Genomic DNA, 21,681 nt, shown 5'->3' with positions numbered 1-21,681 from the left:
CAAGTACTGACAACCGTCAGACCTAGGTGAGGAGCATTTGTGGGTTCACGTTAGTATTCCACATGCAACTTTGTGCATTTAAAAATGTATTCTGGGGACGCCTAGGTGGCTTGGTGGTTGAGCTTCTGCCTTTGGCTCAGGACATGACTCCAGGATCTGGGATCGAGTCTCATATCGGGCTCCCTGCGAGGAGCCTACTTCTCCCTCTGCCTATGCCTCTGCCTCTGTGTGTCTCTCATGAATAAATAAATAATTTAAAATAAAAAATAAAAATGTATTCTGAAAATCTTCAATCTCCAAAAACACATGGCGGTGAACCTTCCAAAGTCAAACTGCTTCATGGCACACAGGCAGACTGTGATGATCTGACTCCTCACACCCTCCAGCAACAGTTCCCAAGGCTCTCTCCAGGCCCATAGGCCTGAGACTAACACAACTCTGCAGGCCCCCATGTGCTTTGACCTTGGCATGTGCTACTTAAGTCTCTGCCCTTTCCACTACTGTCTTGTTGCCTCTGACCGAAGTAGTCTAGTCAAGTAAGTATCTTTACAGATTTTTACAGAGGAACAGGTTCCTCTCCTCGATTCCCTTTCCATTTTCCCTCAAGGCACTGGGCATACTTCTGCAAATCTTCAGCCTAGTTATAATGCCTGCTTCTCTGCAGTCTCCTCAAACTCTATACCCCAACCCTAGGCTGAGCCACTAACTCTTCCACTTGGACTACAACACTTATCCCTGAGGAGTAGACTAATTTGCTTGCATCTAGACCACGAGCTCCCTGAAGGCACAGTCCTGGCCCCAAGTAGGCATGCCGTGTAATCACGGAGTAAAGCAAAGAGGCAGAGCAGCAAAGATATTTTTTCAAAGATGCAGCACATCTAGGAGGTTGAGGGCAAGGGGCAGGAAGGCAATGCCACTGAGAATGGTATTACCATCAGACTACTAGCTAAGACCATACAGAAATAAAAATGAACCAAGAAGGCACTCCTGGGGGTTTTTTTGAGGAGTAAAGATTCATGTCAGAGAGAAGCCTCCTTCTCCCAGCATATTCCACATGGCTTTTCTCCTCAACCTCTGGATGACAGTGAGCTTCACTTAGCTGGGATCTGCCTTTTGCGGAGGGAGTACATTCAGATCTGTGTCCACCACCAAGAAAGGCAAGTGGACAACGTTCAGCCACCATGACAGGCCTGTGTCCTCTACGACTGCCTGCTGACTAGGCAGGTAACTTGTCTCACTGAAGGTAAATGAGCAGCAAAGCCATTTGGCCATAGGTTAAAAGCCACTCTCTCCAATCAATTTAACTGGTAATGAAGCAACATTCTTAACTCCACATGCTGACTCCTGTATCCATTCCATAACTGGTTCTTAATTTGGAGAGGAAAAAAGATGGGTGTCATATGTTGACTCCTCCTACCAAACACACACAACTTGACTATAGTAAGATTAATTTAGCAGTAACATATAGTCTGAAGAATGCGGATAAAGTATTTAGCATGTAGTAACTCCTTGCTTGATTAGCTGCTTTTGTGGTTGTGACTGTAACCAGAGGTAAGAAAGTCAGGAGGATGCTGCAAGAGGACAGTGGGCCCTGTAGCATGATAGCAGGGTCAATGAAGACCCGAGGGCTCTGTGAAGAAAGGCTCCAATGTGGCAACAGGGACCATAAAGGGATTCTGGTGTCTAAGATGGAAAGCCACCTCTTGTGGAAGCTGCCACAGGACAGCAGACAGCAGCCACCAGAAGTGATGGGAAGGAGACATAGCTTCAGGCTCATCAGCCTGCACCCAACCGGATGGAAGGAAGAACATGCAGCAGAAAAGTACACCTACAGAAATCGAGCCCTGAGGGCAGCCCCGGTGGGGCAGCGGTTTAGTGCCACCTGCAGCCTGGGGCGTGATCCTGGAGACCCTGGATGGAGTCCCACATCAGGCTCTCTGCATGGAGCCTGCTTCTCCCTCTGCCTGTGTCTCTGCCTCTCATTCTCTCTCTGTGCCTCCATGAATAAATAAATAAAATCTTTAAAAAAAAAAAAAAAAGAAAGAAAGAAAATGAGCCCTGAGACTGAGAGACGGGAGAAAGAAAAGTGATGTGGGTATTCAAAACAAGGAACAGACCAACCACAAAAATGCACTACTAGGGAAACCAGAACTGTAATATGGACTCAGGGTTAGTACTTTAGCCCAAAACACAGAAAGCCAAAAGGCTAAATGTTAACATACGGAGAAAGTGAGCACACAGGAGGGGCTGGTGATGGTACTCATATGTACTTTTAGAACATTTCATAATAAAAACTCCTTGGGCAGCCCAGGTGGCTCAGCGGTCTAGCACCACCTTCAGCCCAGGGCCTGATCTTGGAGTCCGGGGATCTAGTCCCATGTCAGGCTCCCTGCATGGGCCTGCTTCTCCCTCTGCCGTGTCTCTGCCTCTCTCTCTCTCTCTCTCTCTCATGAATAAATAAATAAAATCTTTAAAAAATAATAATAATAAAAACTCCTAAAAGAGCAATTTTTCAAAGGTAAAGATAAGGAAATGGGAAATAACTCAAAAGTCTCTGTGCTGACTTCTATCAGTGACCCCACCCTAGCCCCACTCAAGGCTGCAACTAGACCCACATAAGCTGTGAGGCTGAAAATAAGACCAGGTCACTTGGGTAGGCACAAGTCTGTATCCATTCAACACAGCTCTACTGGTGGCCCCCTCGGGTCCATCAGGAGCCTTTTTACACAAAGCAGAGAGAGAACAGCTTTTGGTGTCAATAGGTTCTAGAAGGAAGCCTGGAAAAACGTTCACATTTATGGCTTCGGGAATTCATTCTGGGCTCCAAAAAGATGCTCTATCAACAATGTTGTACTGGAAGGTGGAAAATGTATGGGGAGGAGTAGAGAGAGAATTCCCATGGGTGTCTACAAGGCAGTCAAGATTTTTAAGGGAAAAAAAAAAAAAACAAAACTGAATTTTAGGTAAGAAGAGCCATCTCATTCCCAAACCACATCTAGGCTAAAACCACTGCCACTCTAACCTTCATGCCTCTAGGGCAGGTTGGGTCAAGGGTACATCCCACAGCTAGAGCTCTGCAACTGTCACTAAGGCTACAATGCAATTCTCTGGAACAGTCACACAGGGGCCAGAGAAAAGGAGCTCCCAACAAAGAACAAGCTAGAAGTGAACCAATGGTACTAGCTTTCTGCTTGACACTGCAGGTCCATTCTGCTGGTCTCCTGCCACCCTGCACACCTGCAGCAAGCACACTCACCCTCCAGACGACCCCCTGCCCCCAGGATCCCAGCCAGGCAGCCACCCCCCCAGCACTGCCCAGGGCCCATACCTCTGCCAGCTCCCGCTCACTGATACTTCCGGTGGCGCCCCCTTTCTTCCTCGTGCAGGGCTCTCCCATGGCGACCCTGCCGTCCCCTTTGGCATAGCTGTGTACAGTGAGAACTCCCGACTGCCCTTGGGCTCGGCAGGACAGAGGCTCACTGGTTTCTGAATCGGAAGAAATAGAATCCCGAGAAGAACTGGAGCCCAGGCTAGAAGAGGATTTCTTTTTCGAACCTGAGAGGACAAGGCGTCCCCCTATAGAAGCAGGATTCACAGAAAGATCCAAGGCGGCTGCTTCTTGTTCCTCCTCTTCCTCCTCATCCTCCTCTTCAAGTTTGACATTTTTAAGCTCTTCAAATTTGACTTCAGAGGAGTCAGAATAATCTGAAACACACACACACACACACATTGGCCAGAGTCAACTTCCTCCAGCACATCTGAAGCAAATGAAAAGCAAAGTGGCGAAGCAAGAGAACACGGGTGGCGAGTGAGGTATGGCTTCCAATTCCAATCTTATCCCTTATCCCTTACAGGTGCTTGTGGGCTGATCCCTTAGCAGCTCCAGGCCTCCACGCTCATCCTATGGACTGCAAGCAGCCTACCCCCTATCTCCAGGGTTCTGTGTCTGCGATGGAGCACAGCCTGGCACACAGCAGACACTCATTAAGTGGCCACCGTCATCTCCCCAGAAGTGTCTTACAGGAATGAAGGCCTGAGCTCGGCAGACCCGGTGACCCCTAGCTAGACAAGCTGCTAGACAGAGGCAGCCAGGCCCCCGGGCCCCAGTCCACAGGGCCGTCCAGCTGTCTGTCAGCAGACGTACCATGGCACTCTCAGTACAGATCCTCCACGCCTCACCCAAGACTGCCACCAGCCCCTCCCTAACAGATCTACTCTCAATAACCCCTTGAGCGGGTTGGAGTCAGTAGAGGGGGAGGAGGGAACAGCTGCCCCACCACACTGCTGGACCACACCACTTACTTCCTAAAATCCAAGTGGCCCCTCAAGCCCTCTAGTGAGCAAACTCTAAGATGGCAGCCAGTCCCCCAACCATCTCATTCCTGCTTCTCTAGCCTCATTTCCTGCTAGCACAGCTGTCTTCTCCCCTTCCCACCCCACTATGTTCAAATTACAGGAAACTACTACAAACTCTCCAAATAGCTCCTGTGACTTCACATCTCCATGCCGTCACCCCTGTACTCCCCTCTGGGTGCCCAACCCTCTGCCTGCCTGGGAAATTCTGACCTCTCTTGTAAGAGTTGGTTTAGCGTCACTCCACCAACCCTCAGTGTTGCCCTGACCCCTCCCCAGGTGGTGGAGGGGCACTTCCACCCAGCATGTCCCCCTCTGAAGGACTCCTCACAGCCACTCTCACACTCCACTTACACTCTCTGCTCAGACCCACCTCCCCCCTTTTTCCTACCCATGACCCTGAATACAGCACGGCATCTAATGTAGAACAGAATACAGTTAGGCATGTGGGGAAAACACTGTAACCAACTAACCTGGGAAGGGAAGATTGTCCTCAACTTGCCGCACGGAGCTATGGGTGGGCCTCACGGGAGCAAGGGCGGCCTGGCACTCCGTCATGTCATACTGTCCAGTACTCAGCTCCTCCTTGGGGAAGAGCTCACTCTGACTCACCTCCTGTGGTATCTCAAGACACACTCGGTGCCGTTTTGTCCCTATACGGTGCTTGGCGAGGCTGCGAGGAGAGCAGATGTTTTAAGGGCCCAGGAGTACATTTATGGACACACATGTTCACACACATCCACACACATAACCCAAAATGAACGAGTGGCCAGAGCCTGCCCAGGCTCCACACATCGGCCCCACCTCCTATTGGTGGAGAGACAAGGGACTCCACCTCTCTGAGCCTGTCCCACCCAAAGGAAAATAGGAATTATCACCATCCACGTCAAAAAATTTGATGTGAAGCTTAAAAGGTGTGCAAGGTACCTGGCATACAGTAGGCACCCCATAAATACTCTCCTTTCTTCTCCACATGGCCCAGGATCAACTCACCAGGACAGATCCTCCAGCTCAGACACCAACGATGCTGGCCAACATCAATCACGCACACCCCCTGCCTCTGTGAGTTTCATTCCCACCCTCCATTCTCTTTTCTAAAGAACATCTCATATGATAGGGCGCCTGGTTGGCTCATTTAGTAGAGCATGCAACCCCTGATCTCAAAGCCGTGAGTTTAAGCCCCATGTTGGGCATGAAGCCCACTTACAATAAAAAATAAATAAAAAATGTCTTATGTGGCAATGAGAAAATGACTTCTCTGGCTGAGGGAGCCACGCTCTCTCGTGTGTGTGATCTTCGTTCCAGATACGGATGTGGTCATTCCTGGGCGACAGCCACAAGGAAGAGCCTGAATGCCCTTGCTCTGGGCATTCCAGAGCCTTTACTGAGAAGAAAGTTCCCTCAGTTGTGGCTAGAACCCCTCACTTTGAAAGAGCCCCTTGACAGGTTATGGAAGCTGCCCAGGTCCCCCAACACACACAGCTGGGCCCAGAGGGCCGCTGCGTTACCTTCTCTTAAAGTCACCCTCCTCTCCATCCTCAAGCCCTTCCATGTCATCCTCCTCTGGACACTCCTCGTTTCTGGTTCTCGGGGCCAGTTCACTCTCCTTAAGAAACTCGGCTGCTTCTGGTGTGGGCAGGGTATGGTCAATAACTGTGCTGTCCTTCCCAGCTTTCCAAAGTTTGTACCTTTCTGGCTGGAACTTCCTCACAAACACATCCATGGAGATCTTCACCATGTCCTTCCTACAGGAGCACTGTCCCAGGGAACCAGAAAAGCTCCAGTCAGCACTCATTAGTGGCTTCCACGCAACCCCTGTATCCCCTCTCCTCCCTCCAAGTGAAAAAGACACAAGACAGTTTAAAGCCAAACTGCTTGTGTTGATAGGCTGAGGGCATACTGTCATTGCAGAGCCTTCAGGCATTGAAGGAAGCAGGGAAAACAGCAGGGAGGTATGTGTGGTGCTGGGGTGCACCCACCCAGGCACTAACTAGGCTACATAGAGAATGATGCAATGAGGGTGTGCCTGTGTGGCTCAGTGTGTTAAGCATCTGCCTTCTGCACAGGTCATGATGCCAGGGTCCCGGAATGAAGCCCCACCAGGCTCCCTGTTCAGTGGGGAGTCTGCTTCTCGTGCTGCCCCTCCCCCACTGCTCGTGCTCACTCTCTCCCCCCCAAAATAAATAAAATCTTAAAAAAAAAGAAAGAAATGCTGCAATGAAGTTCTGCACTCAGAACCAGGACGGTCAATGTCCAACCTTCCCTCTGAGATCTAGCCAAGCCAGGACCACAGGAGCAAATGTCAATGTCCAGCCTTGCCTTGCTTCCCTAATCCTAAGAATTTCTCAAGAGAAATCCCAGAGTGGCCAGAGCAAGAAATATCAATGTGTGTGGTTTTCAAGCTCAAAGGACATAAGCATGAAATCTCACTTTATGCACCCCAAACCTGAACAAACTTTTCACAATTCGGTATGAACACACTATGCTGGCACATTTGCACATCCCTGCCACCCCGTTTCTGAATTCAAAGAATGTTCTAATCGCCAGCCAGTGTATCTAGCAAGAATTTGGTCAGCAGACATTTTTAGTCATGGCGTTATCCAAAGAAACCAAACGGACTTACCAGAACGGCTTGTTTGCCATACTCAATCCACCGCCGGGTAGCAAAATTGGTAGACTCCGCACAGTTGAAACCATGGTTAAAGCCGGCATGGTAACCGTAAGGGAAAGTGATCATGAATTCTCCAGCTTCTTGAGTTACCTGAATGAGAGGAGACTTGACGCAGCTGCGGCAGATGGCTCAAGTCTACAGAACTGGGCCTCTGAGCTCCAAGTCTGCCATAGCTTGGCTGAGTAACACAGGAGAAGTCCTAAAACTCACAGGGACCTTTATAAAACACCCAGCCCCGTCATATCAGACCCCCTCACTATAAATGACCATTCATCCAAATCAACACTGCCCAAGGGGATGTGACTCTGCTCTGGCACCAGGAAGCTACAGTAGCTCCACCTTTAATATCCTCAGATCAATGTACTGCCATACAGGTTAGCCTTGGCCCATCCCTGGAACAGACCGATGAACGAGATTAAAGGTCCTTGTGACACAGACCCAAAAGGGTGGCTTCCTTGTAAGCCAAAGGGCTTCTGCATGTGAAATCATCTCACCTTGTCAAAGGGAATTCCGTATTTCTTCAGCATCAAAGGGGAAATCAAGGTCATCTTGTGGCGGAGAAAAGCCTCACAGCTTTGAGCACTTCCAGGGAAAAAACCTGTTTCATTGAACACGGGCACGAGTTAATGCACTATTCCACACTAGCTCTGCAACCCTGGACTTGCTGCATGCTCATGCATCATCTGGATGATAAGGAGGATAAACCACCACAGACCCTTCTAGCTTCAGGCCAATCCTAAGATTCTACAATGAGCCTCTGGGCTCTCTCCCATGTAAGCTGTTATGTGAGTAAACAAATTGGAAGAGTGACATCACCCGAGCTGCCCTGTCCTTATAAAAAGCTTTGAAACTATTTGGGACCTTCCTCCATTAAACCTGTAAACCTCACTCTTTTGTTGGTAACACCTCTACAGCACAGATTACCCAAGCTCTCCTGAAATGGGCTCTCTAGAGGTACAAATCTATTAAAGTCCACTTAAAAAACAGAAGCACAAAAATTCCATTTTCACATTTGGATTTCTGGCAGAAGAACCAGACCCAATATGCCTGGTATACTATCTGTGGTCAAATAAACTCATACCTGATGGGCAGCCCAGGTGGCTCAGTGGTTTAGCGCTGCCTTCAGCCCAGGGCATGATCCTGGAGACCCGGGACTGAGTCCCACATCAGGCTCTCTGCATGGAGCCTGCTTCTCCCTCTGCCTGTGTCTCTGCCTCCCTCTCTCTCTCTCTCTCTGTGCCTCTCATGAATAAATAAATAAAATCTTAAAAAAAAAAAAAGAATAAACTCATACCTGATAAAACTGAGGCAAAAACTAAGCATTACTTAGTCCAAAAAAAAAAAAAAAAAAGAATTACTTTGTCCCTTCCCAGGACAGAGAAAGCTTCCAACTTTAACTGCTCCACTGGGGTGACCAATCTGGCCGTTTAGCTCATCCCCTACACAGAGGCCTGAGAAAGGACACTTAAGAGTCTGACCATAGGGAATGGACATTTCAGACCAATTAGCACAGCTCACAGAGAGTCTGACCCAGCACAGGAAGAAGAAATAGTACCTTTGGCAAGGCGCTCCAACCGCTTTCCATGCTCAGGGGGAACAGAGTACCTGCAATCATATAAAAGCGTTGGATGCTGAGCAGAGGACACTATAGGAGCCAAGGGGCTCGTACCCATTCTCTAAACAGCTCAAAATACCAGATTTTTCATCTGCCCAACCACAAAAACTGGAAAGAAGTCTGGAGAAATGTGTTAGACTATCTGGAGAGAGGAGGGAGGAGCCCATGAAGAAGTATGAGTAAATTTATTTCTCTTTATGTTCACTCATTTACCAAGACATTTGCTGAATACTCACCACGAGCCATAATTTATGGTATGTATTCAGCATGTCTCTCCTTAATAATGTTCCAGCAATAAAATTCTTTTTAAAAGGATAGGATTAGGGGACGCCTGGGAGGCTCCGTGGTTGAGCACCTGCCTTTGGTTCAGGGCGTGGTCCCAGAGTCCCAGGATAGAGTCCCACATCAGGCTCCTTACAAGGAGCCTGCTTCTCCCTCTGCCTATGTCTCTGCCCTTCCCCCCAGTCTCTCTTAAAATCTTTTTAAAAAATAATAAATAAATAAAAGGATAGCATTAAAGTGCTCCTGAGAGGCTGGAAGGCCTAACTAGGATAGGATAGAGGAGGAAGAGAAAACAAGGTGAAAATGGGATTTGATACTAGAAACCAGGCCCTATATATGCTGCTGACCCCATTTTTCTCTTCATCTCCATTAACAGCTACAGTGATTACCCATTAATTACTCCACCCCACAGAGTAGTCAGAGAAACTGCTCTTCATCAAAAAAAGAAGCCACGTAACTACTTAAAATTTTTGCAAAACTGTTAAAACTCGATATTCTGAAGCTCCCAGCAAGTCGATTTTAACCTTTATAATTGATTCTAAAAACTATCCCACAACAACAGAAATCTCTCATTCCAAATAATTTCATTATGAAACAAAACACATGGGGAATAAAGGAAAATGTTGGTCACCCAAAGGACCTTGGTATCCATCAGGCAACCTTGCCCAGAAGTCTCTGGAGATCCCACTTCCAAAGACCTAACGAGCATGTGTAATAACCAGAAAATCTTCTCTCTCTACAGAAAAATTAAAACCCAATCTCAAGGAATTTAGGAGTAAACGGGAGGAAGGCTCAAAAGCTACATTTATAGATTCTAGAAGTCTATCCATCTAAAAAAGGAAATGCCGGGGATCCCTGGGTGGCGCAGCGGTTTGGCGCCTGCCTTTGGCCCAGGGCCCGATCCTGGATACCCAGGATCAAATCCCACATCAGGCTCCCGGTGCATGGAGCCTGCTTCTCCCTCTGCCTGTGTCTCTGCCTCATTCTCTCTCTCTCTCTCTCTCTCTGTGAATATCATAAATAAATAAAAATTTAAAAAAAAAAAAATTTAAAAAAGGAAATGCGGGACACCTGGGTGGCTCAGGGGCTGAACATCTGCCTTTGGCCGGGGTTGTGATCCCAAGGTCCCGGGATTGAGTCCCATATCCGGCTCCCCACAGGGAGCCTGCTTCTCCTTCTGCCTGTGTCTCTGCCTCTCTCTCCGTTGTCTCTCACGAATAAATATATAATCTTAAAGAAAAAAAAAAAGACTAGAAACTGGAAAGCATCTGGGAAAGGAAGTGGCTGAAGACGCTGGCAAGGGAAATGAAGATGCTTGGTTCCACAACTCCTGGACCTGGCCCAAGGTGTCCCCACCAGCCTCTTCCTCACTCCTCCGTCCTTCTACGAGGCACCCAAACCATAGGGGACTTCCTCTAGTTCCCGGAGATCTCATGCTCTCTCTCAACCGAGGCTCTCTGCACATGCTGTTCCAATCACCTGGGCACTTTCCTCAGTCTTCTCTGCCCAAAACCGGCCACCTGCCCAGCAGCTAGGCCTCACGTTAGGTCTCAGCTTCATTGTCACCTCTTCCAGGGAAGCCTTCTCCAATCCTCACACCACCTTCACATGCCCTTCCTATGTGGCCCTAGGGCACCCATCAGAACTTCTCTCACGATGGATTATTATTTCCTCACACATTCTATCTTCTGACCAGTCTCCTGTGAGGAAACCTCATCTGTCTTAGTCACAGTCGTCCAACACAGTACCTTCACTAAAATGTGGAGACTGAGATGGATCAGCCCAGGGAGAGAGGAGAGAATAGATCTTTGTCTCCCCAACTAGATGGAGAACATCCTGGAGAGCAGGAAGCAGATGCTGAATAGCCTCCATCCTCTCTTGGGTCAAGTACACACTGCTGCTCACCAAATATTTTTTCCATGAGGAAAAGATAGCTTTCTATCATCTGAAAGAGTGACTCCAGTCTTGGAAGTCTGCCTCTAAGAAATGCCTCAGGCCTATTCAGAAGAAGAAATCAAAAAGCAGTAGGAGAGCCCGGAAGAGCCTTGGTGGCTCTCAGTAACTTAGCCAACTTAGCTTTTCATACAATAGTGCTAAATGCCCTGCCCTCTAAAGCCTTGCTATTCAAAGAGGAGTTTGAGCACCAGAGCTCCAACAGCATCTTCCTGCTTAAACACCTGGTGAAAATGTCAAATGCCAGCTTCGGCCCAGGCCTACCAAAGCAGAATCTGCATTTTAACCAGATCCCAAGGTGCCGTGTAGGCACCTGAGAGCTAAGAGGCCTGCAGTGGCCCAAGAAGCCCCAGGGCCAAGGGCAGCCCGGCTTTACCAAGACTTTGGCTCTCCAAAGTGCAGGTAGTTAATGCTGTACAGGTCCATGTCTTCGGTGTGCCAGGCAAAGGAGGTCTTCCACATGCCAAAGTACAGGTACGGGGTGTTCACACCCTCAATGGTGATCCCACTCTCCTTTTCCACCAAGTCCAGGATTGTTTTCAGCCGGCCAATATTCCACTCATCAACATGCTGCAAAGGAAATCAGAGTTGAGAGCAATTACAGTAAATATCAACTAAGGCTCTGCACCTACAAATCAGAAGAGGTCACAGGTGACTTGTCACCTCTAACAAAGATGTGGAATAATGTCAAAACAGCCTGGATCTGAAGACCGCAGCCCGCCTCACTCACTCTTCACATGGCCACCACTGGAATGGGCACCATTAGACCTCTGAAGGGCAAATACCACTTGGTAAAGAAAACCAATATATGACAGGTGAATGAGGAGAAACAGCCAGCCTCCTGTTCTCAACCCCTGGAGGCAGAGCTTGATCTAAAGCTAAAGAAACTTAGGTCAGAATAGGAAAGGACTCCTAAACTACTGAATATATAACATGGAAGTTAACTATCCTGATTTGTGACTATTTGATCTCAATTTCTACTGGGCAGTGTCTTCAGTAAAAAGTCGACCATGTCACCCAACTCCTTTTCCTGAATTGTAACAGTCAGCTGCTTTTGTGCCTCCCCTGTCCAGATCCTTACAGTATCTCCCTGCCATTTACATCTCTAAGTTTCACTTTCTGCCTTACTCTAAGTCTCACTTTCTGTTCTTTTCTGACTTAAAGAACTTGTCATCAACAAACTTGGAATCTATTTAAATCAATTCCTTACTCCCAATAATTTATAAAAACATTAAATCAATCAGAGTGATAAGACCTGAAATACTCTACAGCGTTTTTAATCATCCAAAAACCATCCCAAATATTCCTTCCTTAGACCGTATCTAAGGCTGTTCTTTATGCTGAAAACGCTACACCCCAATCCAATGCAAATTGTTACAATAGCTTCGGCTAAAGAATCTTGTTTGAAGGTGCTGAAAATCTAAATATGTTTCTCTTCTTAAATGTATATACCCCTTTCGGTAGATTAGTCAGTGATCTTTTTTCTGCAGGAACCACATTGCCTCTCCCCCAACATTTCATTAATGGTGATCCCACCCTTTCCAAGAACTCATTGGCTACCACCCACAGACTATTCTACCAGCCCTTGCAAAGAAGGCCACATCCCCCAATTCACATGTAGAGTGAGAGAAATAAAATTCAGTCACATGCAAAAACCCCTACAATTAAGTGAGCACAAGGGCATCAGCTGGTGGTGGATCATTCCTTTGTTCAACCACTCATTCAGCAAGCAGCTTTTAGATGCCTACTAGGTGCTGGGCAGATAAAAAATGGTATTAAATTACAAAACTCAATGATGTTTCCAGCAAGTCTCACCTTTTCATAGAGAGTGCCATTCACATCTGCACCATAGATTGGGGGATTAAACGTGAGATTTTTCCAGTATTTCCGTTCAAGCTCTTCAAACTCACTGTACCGTGGGGTACAGTACCTTTCAAAAGTAAACAAAGTGTTAACCCACTTACGAGGACTAAATTCATTAGGCATTATCAACAGCACAAGACACAATCCCTTGTTCTAGGGAAACCAAGCTATTTCAAGGCCTTCAAAGCTCCAATCCAGAGTAACTTCCTCAACATCCCTTCCATGAGCTCTGGGCCTGAGGAAGGTCATGTACCTGAAGATGTGAAGCCCATCTTCTGTATGAGGCATAATACCCTCAACGCTTTCAAGAGCCCACTAAAACTTCATCTTGCGGGGATCAGGGGATCAGGGGATCAGGAGTGGCCTTGCCACCCAGAGCGAAAATAGGCTTACAAACTAGTGAGAACCAAGAATACAAATCCCTATATATCCACAGACAACCAAACCCCCGCCAGCATGTGAAGAGCTGGGACCCTAAAACAGCATTTACTTCCCCGCACTCTGTATCGGAAATGGCTCCAAGAGGGCTCACCTGTATAGTCATTGCTACATTCGCAGCACCCTATGTAAATGGGTAACTCAATAAATAATCACATCTAAAAACTAAGTATTTTAATAAAAATATAAAATATTCTCAGGTGCCTGGGTGGCTCAGCCAGTTAAGCATCATGCCTTTGGCTCAGGTCATGATCTCAGGGTCCTGGGACTGAACCTGTATCAGACTCCCTGCTCTGCAGGGATTCTGCTACTCCCTCTGCCCCTCCCCCTGCTTGTGCTCATGTGCACACTCTAATAAATCATATGTAAAATATATTCCTAAAAATATTAGATTTTTAAATATCAAATGTTTTAGTTAGGAAAAAAATCTAATTTTACATATGCATTCATACACATATAGGTGTCTGCATGTCTCCATATAAAAACATTAAAAATGGGGCACCTGGGTGGCTCAGTTGGTTACGCATCTGCCTTAGACTCAGGTTATGATCTCAGGGTGTTAGAATCGAGTCCTCTGCCAGGCTCCCTACTAGGCAGGGAGTCTGCTTCTCCCTCTCCCCCTGCTAGTGCTCTTTCCCTCTTTCACAAATAAATAAAATCTTTAAAAAATATATTAAAGGGCAGCCCAAAAAAAAAAAAAAAAAGGGCAGCCCAGGTGGCTCAGCAGTCTAGCGCCGCCTTCAGCCCAGGGTGTGATCCTGGAGACCCAGGATCAAGTCCCACGTCGGGCTCCCTGCATGGAGGCTGCTTCTCCCCCTGCCTCTCTCTCTCTCTCTCTCTCTCTCTCTCTCTCTGTATCTCTCATGAATAAATAAATAAAATCTTTTAAAAATAAATAAATAAAAATTAAAAATATATTAAAAATACCTATACTCTTTAGCTTAATTATCACCTACTAAGAATTTACTCCAAAAAAATCTTTTAAAAAATTCAACCACTCAAAAAGTACTAACACAGCAATTTAAAAGAGTTATGTTGGGCAGCCCCTGTGGTGCAGCGGTTTAGCGTCGCCTGCAGCCCGGGGTGTGATCCTGGAGACCCAGGATCAAGTCCCGAATCGGGCTCCCTGCATGGTGCCTGCTTCTCCCTCTGCCTGTGTCTCTGCCTCTCTCTCTAGCTGTGTCTCTATGAATAAATAAATAAAATCTTTAAAAAAAAAAACAAAAGAGTTATGTGTAGGGCAGCACTGGTGGCTCAGCAGTTTAGCGCTGCCTTCAGCCCAGGGTGTGATCCTGGAGACCCCGGATGGAGTCCCATGTCCGGTTCCCGGCATGGAGCCTGCTTCTCCCTCTGCCTGTGTCTCTGCCTCTCTCTATATATATAATAAATAAATAAAATCTTTAAAAAAAGTTATATGTAAATTGAATAAATATTTGAAAATGCACATTATAATTCAAAAGGGAAAAAAACATTATGAATGGATAGAAAGGAAGCAAAGACCCAAAACAAACTGTGTGGAGACAATGGGCTGAAGGGGGAAAAAAAAAAATCTTACTTTAAATACGGCCATACCAAAAAAAAAAAGGGGGGGGGGATAAATAAATAATAAATAAATAAATAAATAAATAAGGCCATACATTTTAATGTCAACCTATTGAATAATAAAGTCTAGGACTCTTAAGTTCCCTTTGAAATATAAGTAACTCTTCCACCTCCAACTGATCTGCTTCATAAATTGCGATTTTTACCTGCTGGGTTTTCTTAAAGCTGGCTGACAATGCACATAGAAATTAAGGGGAAGAATTTATTGCATTTCAGACAAAGGGGAAAGACACAGGACTGGCTAATTGAAAAGAAGAGGTATCTTTAAAGAAAAGGACTACTATATGTTGAGAAGAGAAACCAGCCAGAGAGCGAGGCCTCTGGCTGAGCCCCATGTGAGCTGGAAGGCAGGCAAGCCTCTCAGCGCATAGCTAGAAACCAGACATAAAGGATGGCACAGCCTTTCACCTGCAGAGCATGTCACACTTCTTGTACACACTCTTACATAAATTTGCTCTTTAGACAGCAGGTTGGTCAGCAATGCAGATGTTTTAAGAGTTAAGCTGTCAATAAAACTGGAAAACAACATTCTGAACTGTGATAAGTCAAAGGAAAAGATGGCAAAACACAGAAATAGAACAAGATCTGATGTGAGAGAGCAATGATAAAGCACATGAAGTGGTGGTGCCCCCAGAAGCGTGAAAACTGGTGAGCTAAACATCCAGCTCTGGGGTCATTCACAGCAAACACACAATCTAACACATCTGATTGGCTGAAATCAAGACGTACGTAGATCAAAAGGGCACAGGGAAAAAAGCAAGAGAAAATAAAGGAATCCCTCGTGGACACTAAAAAATCAAGGAGTAACACGGGAAGGGAGAAAGTCCAAGAAAGGATTAAGTAGGAGCAGTCAGAGCTCAATGAAGGAAACCACAAAATCACACTCTGTAAATCTGAGGTCAAATGAAAGCTAAATATGAAAAACAACAGACAAGAAACCATGGAAAACAGCAGACCTACAGACCTACACAAAGATGTGTCTAACAGAGATAAGGATGTATGGATGAAGAGGAATGGAAGCAAAGGAAACAGCAACCAGGGGATCCCTGGATCCTGGTGGCTCAGGAGTTTAGTGCCTGCCTTTGGCCCAGGTCGTGATCCTGGGGTCCCGGGATCGAGTCCCACATCGGGTTCCCTGCATGGAGCCTGCTTCTCCCCTCTGCCTGTGTCTCTCAGGAATAAATAAATAAAACCTTTAAAAAAAAAAAAAAAAAGAAAAAGAAAACAGAAAAAAAAAAAAAAGAAAGAAAGAAAGAAAAAGAAAACAGCAACCAGCTTGGCAGTTTGATCACACTTTTTTTTTCTTTTTTAAGATTTTATTTATTTATTTGAGAGACAGAGCAGTGAGAGAGAGAGTACATGAGTGGGGTGAGGGGCAGAGGGAGAAGCAAACTCACCACTGAGCAGGGAGCCCAATGTGGGGCTTGATCCCAGGACTCTGGGATCATGATCCAAGTCTAAGGCAGACGCTTCACTGACTAAGCCACCCAGGTGCCCAGTCATATTTTAAGTCAAAATAGAAGGGGACAACTGGAGGGTATTATGCTGAGTGAAATAAGTCAATCGGAGAAGGACAAACAGTGTATGTTCTCATTCATTTGGGGAATATGAATAATAGTGAAGGGGAATATAAAGGAAGGGAAAAGAAATGTTGGGAAATATCAGGAAGGGAGACAGAACATAAAGACTCCTAACTCGGGGAAACGAACTAGGGGTGGTGGAAGGGAAGGAGGGCGGGTGTTGGAGGGGAATGGGTGACGGGCACTGAGGTGGACACTTGACGGGATGAGCACTGGGTGTTTTTCTGTATGTTGGTAAATTGAACACCAATAAAAATTAATTAAAAATTAAAAAAAAAAAAATAGAAGGGGACAGTGGCTAGTAGTGAGTAGTTTGAGCATGAAAAGACAGGAGGACCCAGAAGGAAGAGAAAAAACCACTAAGGCAACCTTTCGATAAGCTGGTATTATCAACACAGCTGACCAAAACTCTTTTTGAACCAACTCCTAACTTTCTCCTTTACAACTCTACAATTTACCAGGGTCAGAGAATGATTCTGCCTCTGATGGAAGAACAATGAGATTACTTTAGGGAAGACTTATGGATGCGTTTAGACTGTGACACAGTACTGGGAGTAGTAAGGATGCTTCCATAAAAAGAGCAGAAAGGGAGACAGAGCTAGGGCTGAGGAAAGCATCCTTCAGTGGCTCGGCAGCGACCTTAGGAGACAGCTATAAAGATCAGACGTTAGCTCCTAGGTGCTACTGCAGGCGGGAAGGGACGGGTTTTCACTCACTTATCACTATTGGCTATCTTGCGGAACTCTCGAACAGTCATGGCTTTCTTCTGGATGTTATACTGAGTGAAGAGGCCAGACTGCCCTGTCACTAGCTGCTGGATGGGGGCAGGAATGACCAGATCATCAATATCATCATAGGACGCTCGAGGTTTCCACTCCTTTGGAGGAACGACCTGTAGGGAACACAAGAAACAAAGAGATCAGAAACCTAGCAGGCCAGGTCCCAGCCCAGGTTGGGGATAGGCCCCTATCCAACCGAAAGGTCAATTTTACTATAAAGTGACTCTGATTTAACCAAATATACCCAAACATAGCAAGTCACGCTGTTGTGCTAACCCTGATCCAATTCAGCCACCAATTGGCTGCCTTATTGCATTGATCAAAATAAGTAATACTCATTCTAAGCTCAGTATCTTATCTGGACATCAAGACAAAAGCTGATTCTCATAATCTAACAGAAAGTGCACATAAAGTGCACATAAAGAGCCAACTTGCTAACAGAGTGCTAGATGAGACTGAAATGGGAACAAGGTGGATGGTATAAGCCTCAGTGACAGGTACAAACACTAAAGCACACATCTCTGCCATGAGAATGGAAGCAGCACAGCAGCTGGCCCTGGGACACTGGCTCTTTACTTTGCTTAGGCTCTTTATTTCTCTTTAAAGACTCCAAGCAGCTCCCGCCCTACCTAAAAGATGCTTGCTTCAGATGTTAACGAAAGGAATTAACTTACAAATAGGACAGTATATACTCAACACCCAGCCTGGCTTTTCGTGAAACTCAGTTCTTTCACCCACCTTTTAGGAAAAATTCCTGCTGCCCTAAGGAACAACCCCACCCACCCTCACCTTGGCCAGCCCAGCCCGATGAGCTCCTTGGGATTCAATGTAGGCCATGTATCTACTGAAGTTCCGGAACTCCTCCATGGTTGGGTAAAACGTCATTATCCGAGCACTGGGATTCAGAGTTTCAGATTCAGAAGCCATCTTCCTTCCTTTCTGAGGTCACTTTGGTCAGACAGGAATCTGAAGAAATACATGAAGAGCATAAACTGTAGGGACACCTGGGTGGCTCAGTGGTTGAGTGTCTGCTTTCAGCTCAGAGTGTGATCCCGGATTCCCAGGGCTGAGTCCTGTATTGGGCTCCTTGCATGGAGCCTGCTTCTCCCTCTGCCTCTCTTTCGGTGTCTCTCGTGAATAAATAAATAAATTCTTTTTTTTTTTTAAGAGCATAAACTGTAATTTGAATTAAATGCTGGGTATATCAGGGCAGATGGGTAATTGAGTGATGGATATTAAGGAGGCAGGGCACTTGTGATGAGCATGGGTGTTATAAACAAGTGATGAAATCACTAAATTCACACCTGAAACTAATATTTCACTGTATATTAACTGAATGGAATTTTTTTAAAACTTGATAAAAAAAAAAAAAGGCTTGGAATGTCAATGCTGAAACAGCAAAGGATGTAGAAATCCTGAAGTTTTAAGACCTCACACCTTGAATCTGCCTCTAGATAGGTTACTTAAGTAAACAAAAACAGAGTGAGAATCCAATGTATCAAAATTGTAAGTATTCAAATCTCATTTAAATGGAGACACTGTTTCAGCTAAAATCTGTTACTAGATTGTTGTACTTAACAATACTAAAGCTGCCCTGCCCTACTTTATCTTGTCCAATTGCTCCCTTATCCACCTTTGATAACTGCTTCAGGATGTATTAAACAATGTATTAGTCAGATTTAAAAAAACAAACTATGGCTCCCTTTCAGGGCACAACCTAAAACAAGATTCTAGATTCCTAAGGCAAGTTACTTGGCCATAAAATTATAAAGTTTTAAGAGTTAAAAAAAGCACTCTGATATTTGTATTTAAAACCCCTAAAATGAGATTGTTCTCTAAACCAAAACGTCATTTCAGCAATACATGAGGTCAAGCTGGAGACTAGTTAACTACACAGTACCCAGAATTCAAAGGACAAAATTTAAATGGGCGATAAACTGGCAATACAGGGCACACTTCAAACTGACCGGAAGAAAAGGTGAAACACTGTGCTCCTAGATGAGGCCTTCGACTAAGTGGGTGCATCCCCATTGCCTGATTAACACGATAGATGATTTCAAATGAGTAAGAACCAGGCACAAGATCTAAAAGAAGCCACTTTAGGAGCAAACATTTCCCTCGACTCCTCCAGTCTGGGCCCCAAAGCCATGGCAGTTCAGCTCCCAGGGTTCCCTTGAGAGCTGGAGAGCTCAGAAGGAAACTACAGCACCTCCAACCTGCCAGCAACCTACTAACACACTGGGAAGCCAGGATGACACAAAACTGTCTAAGCCCCATTACCCACATCTCTCAAGCTTCCATTTCACCAAAAAATAAAGTGTTCTTGGCCAGGAGCTTTTCAGGCGCCTCCCCAAAACTTTACAGAACAGCTAGACTGTTAACCCCATTTTACATAGCAGGACTTTCCCCCCACAGCCCTGCGACTCATCCCCACTGCTTCTTCCATTACTCTGTGCTGCCTACTGTATAATTTCCACCTAGAAGCAGCCCTTTGCAAGGGCAGATCCAAGTGTGGAGGAACCTCAAGTTCGATCAATTTTAAAGACTGTCTTATTCAGAATTAAAAAATCTTGCTTCAGCCTAATTTGATGAAAACATCCTAATCGTGTGAACACAGTGCTAGGCCTGGAACGGGGCTTCATCTGCCTCTGGACTTAGTCATCTTTGTACGCCTGGAACCTAGAACAATGCACGGCTCGGCGCAGACACTCCGTAACTGTTGAATAACTGATTCCCTCGCCCCCACTTCGCTCGCTCATTGCCTTTCTCCGACCCTAGGATTCCCTTCCCCCCACCTCCCCCCTGGGGGAAGCTCCAGTGCCCCGACTCTTTCATGTCCCCCATTCAGCAACAAAGCCTGGTGTGGTTCAAGAGCACCGGCTCCGGAGCCCGAACAACTCTGGATTCAGATCCGGTCTCTGCCATTCGTTGGCTGTGTGACCTTGGCTGTGTGAGCTGCCCGAGTCTCAGTTTCCCCACCTGTAAAATGGGGATCCCCACCTCCTCGCCCAGCAGGGCTGCTCCGATGAACTCAGATGATGCAAGCGAAACGCTGAGCACTAGGCCCGGCACTTAAGAACTCAATAAAGGTCGCCGCCGCTAACACCCGCCTCTAACTGCCGCCCCGCCCCTCGAAGCTGCCCCCCACGGCACCCCCCCAGGGCAGCCCCCTGCTCCCGGGGCCCCCCCACCTCACCGCGTCGAGGGCCAGCCCCTCCCGGCCCCGCCGCCTAGGCGAGTGAGGCCCGGCCGCAGGAAGAAGAAAATAAGGCCCAGGACACCCGCCTCCCTTCCCGACGTGCATTGGCCACAGGAGATTAGAAAGGACCAATCTCGGGATGCATTTCGGAGCCGCGGTCCGCATTGGGCAAGGAGCACGCCTATCACTCGGCGCTGACGGCAAGCCCCCGCCCCTCCCCCACCGGAGCTCACGGTCACAGGGACGGCTGCAACGCACCCGGAGCACTCGGAAGCCGTACGGTCCTTACCCGCCAGCCCTCCGCCCCTGCAGGGCCCGGGCCTGGCTCCCGCGGTCGCCGGCGGCCGCGCGCTCCACTCCTCCAGCCGGCGGAGGACGGAGCTCCGCCTCCCCCAGAAAGTCGGCCCTTGCGCAGCCGCGCGGCCCTGACCAATGGGAGCCCGCTGGCGCTCGGCAAGCAGCCAATGGGAGCGCGCCTATGATCTGCTCCGCCAATGAGCGCCGGGTCGGGCTGTTGCCAGGAGGAAAAGCCGCGCCGCCCGGCTCTGCGGCCACTGAGCACCTTGGCTGAGCCGCGGGGCGGGCCAATCACAGGCGGCCATCCCCCCCCCCCCCTCCCCCGGCTCCCCGGGGTGGAAAGAGGCGAGTGCCTGGAAGTGGGACGCTCGGCGAGGGTCGGGGCCGCGGGATGCTCGTCTGGTGCTCGCGGGATGCTCGTGGGATGTGACTAGCGAAGAGTCTAGGGGCCTCCCCAAGGTGGGGCCTCCCCAAGGTGGCAGTGCGCTGGGAGCCCTTGGGGGCCGCTTCCGAGATCTGATAGGGTGACCAACTTGGCCCTTTTTGCCCGAGACTGCCTTGGCTTTTCTTTCTTTCATTCTTTATTTCTTTTTTTTTTTTTTTTTAAGATTTCCTTTATTTATTCATGAGAGAGACAGAGAGAGAGGCAGGCTCCATGCAGGGAGCCCGACGTGGGACTCGATCCCGGGACCCCAGGATCACGCGCCCTGGGCCGGAGGCAGGTGCTCAACCGCTGAGCCACCTGGGGATCCCTGCCTTGGCTTTCAAAACTGGAAGTCCCGTGCCATGGGAAACCTCCCACTCGCCGGCAGAACCAGACATTTCCTGAAGGGGAGACAGCTCTGAAGGGGGAATGTCCTTAGGGTCATTAAGAGAAGAGTTGTTCAATGAGCGGGGATTTGGGGGTCATTAGGAGCAGCTCTTGGGGCGTGGGAGAAGGTCCTGGGAGTCATTACACATACTTCTGGAAAGTTGAGGGGGTGCCTAGAAGTCATTAGGAACTTCCTAAGGGGCACTGAGGCACCCTAAGGAGCTCCCAGATTATCGCG

At 47.4% G+C, this 21,681-nt stretch overlaps 1 protein-coding gene across 8 annotated transcripts in view; it reads right to left on the bottom strand.

Moving 5' to 3' along the window:
• Positions 1-20,740, bottom strand: part of KDM4A (lysine demethylase 4A) — a 48,811-nt gene extending 28,071 nt beyond the window's left edge. Inside the window, exons 1-11 of one of the 8 annotated variants that reach the window (XM_041738145.1) lie at positions 20,625-20,740; positions 17,926-18,102; positions 17,074-17,249; positions 12,690-12,804; positions 11,251-11,444; positions 8,580-8,629; positions 7,519-7,622; positions 6,977-7,114; positions 5,862-6,109; positions 4,827-5,026; positions 3,329-3,705 (exon numbers count right to left, since the gene is read on the bottom strand). In XM_041738145.1, coding sequence (XP_041594079.1) covers positions 3,329-3,705; positions 4,827-5,026; positions 5,862-6,109; positions 6,977-7,114; positions 7,519-7,622; positions 8,580-8,629; positions 11,251-11,444; positions 12,690-12,804; positions 17,074-17,249; positions 17,926-18,063 — 1,740 coding nt within the window. In that variant the 5' untranslated portion in view covers positions 18,064-18,102; positions 20,625-20,740. Of the gene's footprint in view, positions 1-3,328; positions 3,706-4,826; positions 5,027-5,861; positions 6,110-6,976; positions 7,115-7,518; positions 7,623-8,577; positions 8,630-11,250; positions 11,445-12,689; positions 12,805-17,073; positions 17,250-17,925; positions 18,103-20,115; positions 20,301-20,327; positions 20,442-20,593 lie in introns of those variants that run through there. The other 7 variants (XM_041738144.1, XM_041738147.1, XM_041738146.1 and 4 more) reach the window with 7 other exon arrangements.
• Positions 20,741-21,681: the final 941 nt, after the last annotated feature.

Source organism: Vulpes lagopus, chromosome 23 (genome assembly GCF_018345385.1).
Source record: "Vulpes lagopus strain Blue_001 chromosome 23, ASM1834538v1, whole genome shotgun sequence".
Classification (NCBI taxonomy): domain Eukaryota; kingdom Metazoa; phylum Chordata; class Mammalia; order Carnivora; family Canidae; genus Vulpes; species Vulpes lagopus.
The sequence above is the reverse complement of the archived record's forward strand: the minus strand, read 5'-3'. Positions and strand labels throughout refer to the sequence as shown.